At 39.9% G+C, this 12,241-nt stretch overlaps 1 protein-coding gene across 1 annotated transcript in view; it reads right to left on the bottom strand.

Moving 5' to 3' along the window:
* Window positions 1-5,722: 5,722 nt before the first annotated feature.
* Window positions 5,723-12,241, bottom strand: part of LOC108798331 (multidrug resistance-associated protein 1-like) — a 112,632-nt gene continuing 106,113 nt past the window's right edge. Inside the window, exons 17-20 of the mRNA XM_018570070.1 lie at window positions 8,890-9,048; window positions 8,100-8,266; window positions 6,563-6,757; window positions 5,723-5,839 (exon numbers count right to left, since the gene is read on the bottom strand). Coding sequence (XP_018425572.1) covers window positions 5,731-5,839; window positions 6,563-6,757; window positions 8,100-8,266; window positions 8,890-9,048 — 630 coding nt within the window. The 3' untranslated portion in view covers window positions 5,723-5,730. The remainder of the gene's footprint in view (window positions 5,840-6,562; window positions 6,758-8,099; window positions 8,267-8,889; window positions 9,049-12,241) is intronic.

Raw genomic sequence — 12,241 nt, 5'->3', positions numbered from 1 at the left:
ATGAAAACACAATAATGAAACTAGTTTGCTAACACAAGAAATCGGAGTTGGGCAGACTAGCAATTGATGATCTGGGAAAAAAGTAAAATGCAAAAATATGTATGATACATAGGCCACTGAAAATGCATACAGACTTATGTATCTGCTTATTTTGTACACACATTTGAGTTGTTCTTCATCATGGCACAGAAGTCTTTGGATAGAGTAAATAAAAATGCAATTCTACTTGTGCACAAAGTTCCTGAAAAAACAGCAGGGTCCACAAATATGTAATTGATAAAGATTCTTTTCAATTATGTGCGAAAGCATTTTTTAGCCTTTTATTCCATTTATAATATATTCTTTCTCATCATGCCTTCCAAATTGCATACTTTTTTTTAAAGCCCAACATTTAATTTTTACTCTAATGCTCCCCTTTTTACACATTTGATAAAGGCACGGCTGAAGAACAAATCAGATTTCTTTCCTCTCCTGTTTACATACATTTTAGACTCCAACAGATCAGCCTAATCAAAACTGGTATTTGGGTTTGTGCTGAATAGCTAAATTTTCCTACTGGCTTCTGATCGCTTTCAGAATCCAATGGTACATTCTCCCCACCGGAGCTCTCCAACTTCAATTAATCTCACTCCTGCTGTAGCCATAGAAGTCAGCCTCCCTCTTTCTGTCTCTGTAGATTTCAAATAAATAAAAAATCCAACCAAATATGAGCCCTGCCTAAAACGGTCATCTAAGGAGGGTGCAACTGTGGTGTAAAGATAATGTCATGATCAAGATTCAGTTTTGGGTGGATTGACTTTTTAAAAATTAACTTAAAAAAAAATATTTTGATGAGTCAACAATTTTTTCATACTAATCCTGATGATTTGTCTTTCTTGCAAGTTTTAAACATTGTGAGACTAGTCACCATCCCACACCCCTAGTAGACGTGTATTGCAAGTTCTGATATAAGGAGGCATAGGAGCTTCAAGATGCTTTGTTGCAACTCATTCACACCTATTGAACAAGAACCTCCAGTCCTTTTGTGCTCGTCAGGAAGTGTAGTTCATTGGGGAATACCTACTTCACCAGGATGAGATGCAGCACTGCTAGTATTACAGCTAGTATATCAGGACAGCAGAGATGAGATTCCTAAGGGGAGGGAAGGTGTACAGATATTTATGGTGTGCCACACATGTAGTATTCAATGTCCAATGTACCTAGAAGCAAAGGTTCCAGTATTCTGTGCCTATAAAAAGATTGTGTATATATGTTGGTAATCAGCTGTAGACACACTTCCCTGCATATACGCATTTGTGACTAAATGCAATGAATATTCTAAAAGCAATGACATTTCTTGGCTTACAAAATAATATGCCAGAGAGGTGGAGCTATGCTTTCAGTTTTACATTGCCCTATGAACACTTGATAAAGTGTTAGAACATGTTTCTGGACACATTAGCCTTTGTGGAAAGATTACCTTTTTGTTTTGCCAATCAATGCAACCATTTTTTGAGGAAACATTTTTATGACAATGCAGCCTCCCCATGTTAAGGCAACATGCCTGAGAGAAGTCTTTATATATCTTAGCAAGGCGGAGAACTGCATACTCTCAAGGCTTTTAGTGTACAAAATGTATGCATCTGGCAGGTGAAAAGTGCAGATACTCAAGATGACATAGCTGTATAGAAACAAATTCCCTTTTTTACTGTTGAAAAAAAATAGGCTTTTAAGTCTCTAGTGATCCAAACAGTGCTCCAAGTACACTAAATATGCTGGTATTTTGAAATACTTAAGATATAAATATAGAGAACATTTGTATATATTGCAGTATAAAAGTGCAGTGCTACTTGGTAGCAAAAAGGGAAGATCATCTGAGTGTCAGTTTCATAGTGAAAATAATATCACAAGATTTTGACAGGACAGATAATGACCCAGACATATTGATAGCAATTTTAAATTCAGCATGGCACAAAAATCACTACTGTATTGGAATGACCAGGTGAATAACTTAAATATTGCAATGCATTGCAGTTCTGAAAAATCCAAAATGTTTTAAACTACTAACCTGAAAAGAATTTAAAGCTGAACTCTGGGATAAGCAAATATTGTGTATTCTTAGTTGAATTGTGGTGTGTTTTCTGTAGTTCTTCCAGATCAGTGAAGTAATCCAGGGTAAATCTTTTCCTCTGTGCAGGAACTTTCTGTAATAAGGAGTAGTCACAGCTGCTCCCTTTCTTTGTGCAGGGTGCCTGGTCTTGTATTCTGCCCCCTACTGTAGTTTTCAGCAGGCAGCCCATATTGGGTGGGCCTGTGGGCCCCCTACCACAGCTCTGCTCTCTGCACAGGCTATGCAAACCACAGTGATAAAGTTACTGCTACTGTTACAAGATAACAACTGGGTTTGTGAAGGCTTCTGCTGCATGCAAAGTAAATTTATGTCCTCCGTGGCTTTTGAGGAATATATTAAAATTAAAGATTTTGTGCCCAGAGTTCAACATTAAAGATTAGAGGGGGGAAAAAAAGGAATGGGAAGCGTGAAAAACATGGCTACCAGTCTAAAGAATAGTTTCCCTTTACTGGCTTGAGTAAGGACCAAAACACTGACTACTATCTGTAGGGGCAATTAGGGTCACACACCTGGATAGTAGGTTGGGCACCAGGGCTTTAGATTAAGTACAATTGGGTCATGAACCTTTGTGAAGGTTTAGCATGCTCTACAATGTCTTGCGGAATACATGAAAATGTATCTTTACTCCAAACTTTTTTGTTTTTTTTAGCTTTGGATAAAATGGAAATTCTGCAACAGGGAAACAGACAATAACTAACAGATGTTCTAGCATTTTTAACCTAAATTAAAAAAGCATTTTTACTTCTGTCTGTGTTGTCCTAGGGACAACTTTTTTTTTTTTTTCACAGCGAGAAACTGAAGGTATCTCACCAACAGAGCCTCCAACGGCACTAACACCTGAAAGGAGTTTGAATCCTTACCTACTCTATCCAAAACGTAAAAAAAGTTTTGAGTAAAGATACACTTTAACTATACATCATTTAAAGTTTCATCAAACATTGGATAAAGGAAGAAAATCTTAATATTAAAAAAGGAAGTGCTAAAGCAGAAGGACTGAAGCTAAAGAGCACCTGAGGCCTATATACTGTGGAGGCAATCATTTTGTTGGCAATGGCCACACCACATAACTGTTCCACTTCCGAATATTTGGTCTTGTGCATTTGACAATTTCCTGTATCATGATGAGGTTCTGTACTCTCAAAACCATGATCCATAGTCTTGGATTTCATACTCATCTGCACCTTTTGCATTCAGATGCATGGATTTCTTCTTTAACTGAGAAGATGGATTTAATTTGTTAGTGCAAGGACCAGTATGCACAATTCTAGAAGTTGGAAGAGGGTGAATGGGGTATCCAATTTTTATTTGAAGAAAAAAAAAGCCATTTGTGGACTCCCAGTTTTCTTGGAACTCTTAATTTCCCAATGACTAGTACATGTGCTAAGAGAGAAGGGTTCTCTCCTATTGTTTCCAGGTTTAACCTAAACTCAAAGCTATAATTTTATATATCCAATTGCTGATGGAATATATAATTGCAAAACATTGATATAACAATTCCATATGGAAATAATTGTATTTTACGATTCCACCAAATATCTGCAAAACAGGTGACCTGCTGTTATATAATAGATTGTAGACAAACAAAACCCCCAGGCAGAGGCTTTACATTTTCCTTCTTTTGGTATATCTCCTTCAAAAGGCAGATTACCTCAGTTTAACCACCAAGATTTGTGCCGCCACAGTGCATATCTATCTATACATATATTTTAACAAATAAAATAAAACAATAGGTTTCAGCAGGATAATATGGGGGAAAATGACTTCAGCAGTACTTTTAAGTACAAATGTTTGGCTATTTTCATGTAACCAACCAAAATATCCTTTCTTCATAAATGAAAATATAGATTTTCTATCTGTATGTGGTAAACAGAGAAGCATTTCATTTTACCTGAGGTTTGCTTTGAAGAGCTTACCATGTTTCTTAGTGGAACATATGGAATAGCCACCAAAATACTGCACATAAGACCCTAGAACATTTCCCCTTTGATGAAAAGACAATGCGAGCTGCATTTTAGAACGGCATGTCTCATAAAAAGTGGGAACACTGTGCCATCCATAGTAATGAATGGAAATCTGTGTAGTACCGTTGCGCAGAGTACAAACCATATGCACAAAATGGTCATCTGAAAATATTTCTTTCCTGTTTTAGGTGCAACACAAAAAGCACTTATCTGGCTGAGGGGCCAAAGTGTGTTTATAAGTGCGGTCATCGTGAAAGTGCAATGATTTGGCATCTAAACTGCACCTGTCATCCATCCACAGTAAAGGCTAACAAAAATTCAGTATTACTAGTTACTTATTTAGCCAAACTGAGAGTATGTATTTCTTTGACCCCGTAGCCCATGCAACAAATTGACTGTTACTACTGTGTATGGCATACAGGTACTCTAAGTCAGGTCGTAAGTATGCCACCAAGTATTTAAAGCAATCCTGTCAGATCAAATTACAATCATAATAGCCAGTACCCTGAAACAGAGATTTTATATTTACCTCTCCGACGGCCTGTGTCTCCTACCTTAAGCATTTAGCACTTCCAACGGTGTCGGATGCTTGTGTTTCCCGCTGTGGGTTGGGGTTCCTGCATCACTACAGGACACAGCAGTGATGTAGGGTTTAGAGGAAGAAACCATGGAGCATGGCTGGGGTCACTCCAGGAACTGTTGAAATCTGAAGAGACTGATGGAGGTTTCAGTACTGGAAGGAAGGGAAGACTGGGACATGGGCCATCTGGGGGGTGAGCATAGGAACTCTTAAAAAGCTGGAGACAGGCCTTCAGGGCTGTTTTTTACCCTGACAGGGATGCTTTAAGGCCTTTTTTCTGAATAAGTGAAATCAGTATACAAGCTTATTCTGTATAGCAGTGTAAAGTGCATTAATTCAGGCTGTATTCTGAAGTCAGATTATATAAGAGATGGTTACTGTTTGGTTGCTAGAAGTTAATGCAGTTTGCAAAATTCTGCAGTATTGTTTTGTTGAATAAGCCATTACTTATCCATTGTTCCACCAAAAGCAGTAATTTTAAATCAGCATTACCCAGAATACTCATCACTTACTGCAGTTTTAGGATAGCAACACAATGGAAAGTGCAGAATGTCTTTATGACATCATCTCCTAGCAATCCAGTTCAAATATACAGGGTGGGAGTTACTTAATTCCAAAATATTTTAAGTGCTAACTAGCTTGGAAAATTATACTGAATAACTTACAATAATATACTATTAAATTCAGCAACACAGCAAAGCAGTAATTTCTGCATAAACAGTGGGGTGGGAAGCATGCTTGGTCAGACCAAATTGGAGTGTCTATAACTTAAGCATGTCTTTAAAGCAAGTAAGAATGATCTAGGAGGTTGTACTACTTCATGCCATGTCATTAGGAACTTAACTGTAGAACCAAATAAAACTGGACCGAATATGTGAAGAGAGCCTAAAAATTTCAGTCACGGAAAAATAAACATATTCCTGCAAAAAAAAGAAAAAGGCATTCAGAGTCTACAATCTTCTCTGCCTATATATGTGGGTAACGAGGGTTTAACAGCAGTCCAGTATAACACCTTGTTAATAAAGCAGTCCTCTCTTGAGTGTGCTTCTCTAAGGAAACAACACTCTAATGTAACAAATTCACACTAATCCAGAGTCTTTGGCCATGTTGTAGAAAAATCCTTTCTTCTGAAGAAGGTTGCTTGGAGAATTAAACTCTGCAATTTGGCCTCTATCCAGAACCATCACCCTAAACAGAGAAACAGGAAGGACAAACTCAGTAATTAAACCTATTAACATAGTATCTGCCAGAAGTGGCCAAATCAATGAACAAAATTGGAGCTAATCCATTCAATGTAGGATCTCATATAAAACCTTTAAAGTGTACATGGACCCCAACAATACACTTCTCTTCTTTGCACCCATTTGGTCTGTTAGATATACAATTGAAAGCTTTATATCACATTCTAAAATGTGAAAAAATAAAAAATACCTGTCGACCAGACATCCAGTGCTATATCATGCTCACTGTGCATTGTTATAAGCCCTGCTATGTTTACCTTTGTAGACTACATAACACCTCTTGCCAAGTTATGGAGAAGGGGAGGTGTTTTGTAGTCCCAATTTTGTAAGATGACAATGCTGCTACTCCACAGATAACAATACAGTGAGTATCTTCAATCTATTACAGGAAGTGTGTTACTGTAAAGATATCCAGGTGAAAAAAGCATATAAAAAAAATTAAAAAAGTAATCCAGTTTTAACATCCAAGGAATGGTCAATTGCAACATATTACTTTTTTTCTTTTTAGATACATGCATGTAAAGTTTTAGTGCTAATCAATCTTATCACTAACTATTGATTTATTTTATGTACTTATGCCATCGGGTATTTTATTTGTTTTCAACTATAGTTTGTCAATGATACAAAAATGAAAATGTGGAAAAAAAAAAAAGGGAGGAAGAATGTATACCTTGTGTAATCCATGATGGTATTTAGCCGATGAGCAATGGTTATAACTGTACAATCTTCAAATTCTTTTCTGATAGTTGACTGAATAAGCCCATCAGTCTCTAAGTCCACAGCTGCTGTGGCTTCATCTAAAACCAGGATTTTGGTCTTCCGAAGAAGTGCTCGTGCCAGACACACAAGTTGACGTTGGCCAACGCTGTAAACCAGACAAATTTTAAGACGTGCATAGAAATATTACTCTTCCTTAGATTTTTTTTATATTTTTTTCAGAAGTAAATGCAATACTTACAGCTTTGTGAAAAAGAAAGTAAGAAAGTACACCTCTGAATTCTATGCTATTACATATCGGGACATAATAAAACTCTGAAACTACGTCAGTGTCACTGTGATATGTAAAACCATAGAATTCAAAGAGGGTGTACTTTCTTGTTCACACAACTGTAGTTACAAAGGTGTGTTTTCAGCAGACGATCAATACATTTTATAGCTTATCATCTTATGAATTAACTTGGAAGTAAGCTACAAAATGTTTTCCAAAAACTCCAGTACTGTTTCTAATACAATACAAATCCGAATTGGATTCAAAGGTGGCACAAAGGAATATATCCTTTCAATCCTAATATGACTAACAGGTCAGACTTGATTTTTAGCAGAGCTATTGTTACCACAGGCCATATAATTATACAGATATTCTGCAGACCACAAATGCTACTCCAATGCCATAGAAATGTCACATAAATGTTATAGAAAATTTGTATTACAAACTCTATTACTTTTAGGTTTATGCAAAAAGCTCACCTAGGCAAATAAAAATAGAAACTTTGCTAAACAAGTAAGCCCCTACAAATACAGACTTAGCATAGGATCAACTAGTGTCCTATTACACAGAAAATAAAACAAACCCAGCCACTAAAATCCCTCTGGCTTCTCCCGCCCACCAAGTGCACAACTGTACAGGAGCTTGTTCATACTCTTAGCATATTTAATAAAAGACAAAGTAACAGGTAAAACTCCAAAGTATCCCAATCACATATACATTTGTTCAAGAACACAACATTCACTCCGCCAAGACTCCACCCTCTCTAATATGTCTCACCCAAAACGGCTTAATCAAAGAGATAAGGGAGAGCGCATGGGTAAGACATTTAGGTATAATAAAGTTTACCACTTGGGCAAAAGTTCTTAAGAATAAATTTACAAATACATACACCTCCAACGTAACCGTTTCTCTCTTCGATAGAGATGTTAATCTGTTTAGTCTAAATGCTATTTACAAAAACTAAACAAGGACTCCCTACCCTAAAACACTGGATGTAATAAGGGTGGGACATTCACATGCACAGTAATAAAGGCACCGCAGTAAAGCAAAAAGGAAGGTAGGGAGGAGAAGGGAAAAGGAAGGGGGAGAAGAATCCTGTCCTGTTGCATTGTAAAAAATGTGGATAGATTTTCTGTTTAGATATTTTAGTGATTGTGGGAGATCTTCCTTGTTATAGACCAAGTGGTGAATGATACACAGGTAGAAACCCCCCTCTCACCTGAGATTTTCTCCACCCTCTGCACACTCATGGTTCAGCTTGTCAGGAAGACCTGAAACAAAGTTCTTAAGATGAGCAAGCTCCAGAGCAGACCAGATCTCTTCATCTGTGTACTTTTCAAAGGGATCAAGGTTCATGCGGAGTGATCCCGAAAACAAGACTGGGTCCTGTAGAACGGGATGTAAAAAAAAGCATTTTTCAATTTAAAACACAACTGACAGAATTTTTAAAAGCTGCAGAAAACCTCTTCAATTAGTTTACAAGACACTACACCGTATTGTCACAATTTAGTGTTTAGTAGTGAATGAAAAAGTAAATTTTTATTAAAACAGGAGCAATAATTTTTTTAGTATTTGACTTTAACTGTGTCAAATTGCTTTTGCTTCATTTATGTCTTTGTTCATGGGTGTCAACAGTAATACATGACTATCAAATCCTAATATGCAAAAGGGAAATAGGATGGAATATATTTGTCCTTCCCAAATCCATTCAAGGTTTTCTAAACACAGGATTTCAAACAAAGCTTATTATGGAATATTCAATAATTAAGCTACAACAGTAGTTTCCCAGGTCTAGCTGTTCAATAATATTTTAAAATTCTTTCAGAATGGGCGGGATTATCAGATCCTACATTCTAAGTAGACAAACAATAAAAGTCTTTGGACAATTAGTTAAAACACGCAACACAACCTCACTTTATGAACATAGCCTTTCAAAATAAATGTTCAACATTTCAAAGATGCCTATACAGCTTATTTATTCTGAGAAGCCATGCTATGAATAACCATACCTGAGGAATAATTGTTAACTTAAATCGAAGGTCATGCAGACCAATTTTGGCTATGTTGCATCCATCTATAATAATTTCTCCAGAATCAGCCTCGTTAATACGAAACAGTCCTAGGGTGAGAGATGACTTTCCAGCTCCTGTTCTTCCAACAATCCCGATCTACAGATTTAAAAAACAAAGAAAAAGTGAAGTAGAGGAAACTCTTAAAAACCTAGATATTGGATATACACATTAGTATTATCTATAGCTTTTATGTAAAAAAAGGTTCCTTTAAAACTGTACCAGTAAGGAAAAAAGTTAGGATTTAAACCTACCTTACCCACGACTTCTGTCCCCCCAGCCCCTAGGTGAGGGTGATGTTACACTCCTTCTGGCGAGATCCTGGGGAATTCAGAGGAGCCCAAATCTGTAGAAAAGATGCTCTTGGACTGGAATGTCTCGAGAGATTTTGGGTATTCATTCCCCAGGAATCCAGCTGGAAGGAAAGTAGTGTCTACATCCTGCAATGCAGAGGATGGGGTTAAAGTAAGTATACTTCTTTCTTTACCTTCCTTAAACTACCTATATTGCAACAATTTTCACCAGGGAAAAGGGGGGGGGGGGCGGCAGATCTGAAGTGGACCTTGCATTTTACTGCAATATCTGCCTTAAAAAGTCAAATCACTGGTTCCCTACACAAGCATGCAGCGTTATTGTCAGCTACATGTGGTTCTGCACCTCTTCTTTGCAAATGTATAATCTGGACTGGCACCCCAAGTTTGCTGCATGTGGTCGGAATTGATGCAATTAAATCATTGCCACTACGCCTGATAACTTTAAAGCTACACGTTGTGCCTATGGTTAATATTTACACTAAGAAAGAGCACTCCGACTTCTTGATCAGAAGATCTGTTGTTATAAAAATGCAGGAGAAGCCTGACAGTACTCCCCCTTTCTATGTGCAGGCTACTCTGCTGCTCCCCCGCTCAATCCAAGGAGCAGGAACATATTTTTAAAAACCCCGAAATATCTTGTTTGCAAATAATTCACTGGCCATATCATAGATATCATAGTGATATGAGCATGATGGTAACGTATTTTATAGTAAAGCAATGTAACTGATCTATATAGCATTTAAAGGGAAAAGTATAGGGGGGCGTGGCAGGTATGTGAAGGAGACCAGATGTTTGTGTGTGAGCTCAGGCTCCCTTACCTTGTTCCATCCGCTGTCTCCTGAGAGGGGACATTCTTACCGACATACTCGTTGGGGAAGCAGGACCTGGTTGCCGCTGTAGTATGCCCTCGAAATCGGGCAAGAAATCCTCCACGCCGAGACAACAGCGCCGCAGCCGCAACACGTGTCCCTCGCCGGCCATCTTGTCCGAATCCCCTACTACACGCTGGACTTTGGTGAGTGCACAGGCTGCAGACATGGATGGGGACTTGCTGGTGGATCAGGGGGGGCTGGCCCCATCGCCCCCACGGGAGTCTGGGCAACAGTCAGGCCTGCAAACGGAGACTATATTGACTGCCATTGAGGCGAGTAGGGTGGCACTCACTACGAAAATCGACCACCTTGCGGTCGAATGCACCCTCATTGGCGGGGACCTTGACAAATTTAGGGGGCGCCTTTCTGAGGCTGAGACCAGAGTGTTGGGCCTGGAAGACACAGTGACTGAACTCTCTGCCTCCATATCTGAATTGCAACGCATAGTGCATACATTATCCGCCAGGACGGAGAATGCTGAGAATAGGATGCGCAGGAATAACATCCGCATCATAGGCCTGCCTGAGGGAGCAGAGGAAGTACGGCCGGTGCAGTTTGCTGAATCCCTATTCAAGAAGGTGCTGGGTGTGGAGTAGGTCCCGGCCACTTTCGTGGTGGAAAGGGCGCACAGGGTACCTGCGGGTCGCCCACCTCCAGGGGCCCCGCCGCGACCCTTTCTAACCAGATTGCTGAATTACAGGGACAGAGACTCTGTGCTGGCTGCGGCCCGCAATTTTCCTGCTCTGCATCATGAAAACACTGTGATCAGGCTATTCCCGGATTTTTCGGCAGATGTGCAGAAGCGCAGACGCTCCTTCCAAGATGTCAGGCACCGCCTCAGGGTAAAAAGGATTACAATACAGTATGCTATTCCCCAGTAAACTGAGGATTCAACATGAAGACACGGTTCAGTTTTTTGACAATCCTGCTGCAGCAGCGAACTGGCTGGACAGGCTGCACTAGAGATGTACTGTTGGATTCCCTTGCCACCGGCATCCTTGCCTGGATGTCATTGAGATTGACTGCCTTTTCCTGATTGTGGCTTTTGACTTTTAGTTCTCCTCAGGGGGACCGTGGGAGGATGGGTGTATGGTCGCAGTGTGCCTTCTCATACTATTTGACTCCTTTGGGTTTTACAGTTTATTCATATCTCCTGGATTGAGTTACAGTTTAATGCCTTAATCCTAATGCTACAAAGCCCGTATTGTTCTGTACTGAGTCCCCTAATGCACTGTCGGTAAGGTGCGGGTAAACCGGAGTCACCACATGTGGGGTGATTGCTTGAAAGTGTTAGTGTCGGTTCAGTACTGACATAAGAAGTAGTGGTTGTCCTGGGTGACGCCCCCCCTTGGGCGCTGTCTTAGAACTTAGTTAGGGATCAAGCTTCTGTTATGTTGGGGATTTTGTTTAGCCGAAGAAAGCAGGGTGGGTTAGGGTGGGCAGGGGTTGTTTACACTGTTGAGCTGTGTAATTTCTGCATATACATCTGGTACATGTTGGCTATCTTGAGCCGGGCAGGGGCTATGAGAGATTACTGGACTCCTGACTTCCCGGGCCTCCGGGTGCTGGAATTAATGTGGGTAGACACGGGATGGCTGGTGCTCAGGTAAAAATTGTGTCCTGGAATGTGAGGGGTCTGAACCATAAGCTCAAGCGTTCTCTGACATTTCAAACCTTACAGGCCGCATATCATATTGTTGCAGGAGACGCATCTGGAGGGACAGAGAGTTCTGGCGTTGCGTCGCCCCTGGATCCAGAGGGCCTTTCACGCTACTCACTCGGTATACGCCCGAGGGGTATCAATTCTTATTAGTAAATCCTTGCCATGTACGATTGAACAGGTTCTGTTGGATCCGGGGGGCCGCTATGTTATTGTGGTTTTAGAATTACATACTCGGAGAATGGCTATTGTCAGCATTTATTTGCCCCCTCCGTTCCAGTTCCACCTGTTGTATGACATACTAGCCAAAGTGGCACCTTTTCTACCTATACCCATATAGTGTTTGCGGGAGATTTTAATGCTATCCTTGATCCGGAGCTGGACTCCTCGAATCCTAACAGGGCCCCAGGGCAGGGGCTGGTGGGGTGGGCGGAGGCTGCTTCCCT

The sequence above is a fragment of the Nanorana parkeri genome, unplaced genomic scaffold, assembly GCF_000935625.1.
Source record: "Nanorana parkeri isolate BGI_ZX_2015 unplaced genomic scaffold, ASM93562v1 scaffold1451, whole genome shotgun sequence".
Taxonomy (NCBI): domain Eukaryota; kingdom Metazoa; phylum Chordata; class Amphibia; order Anura; family Dicroglossidae; genus Nanorana; species Nanorana parkeri.
The sequence above is the reverse complement of the archived record's forward strand: the minus strand, read 5'-3'. Positions and strand labels throughout refer to the sequence as shown.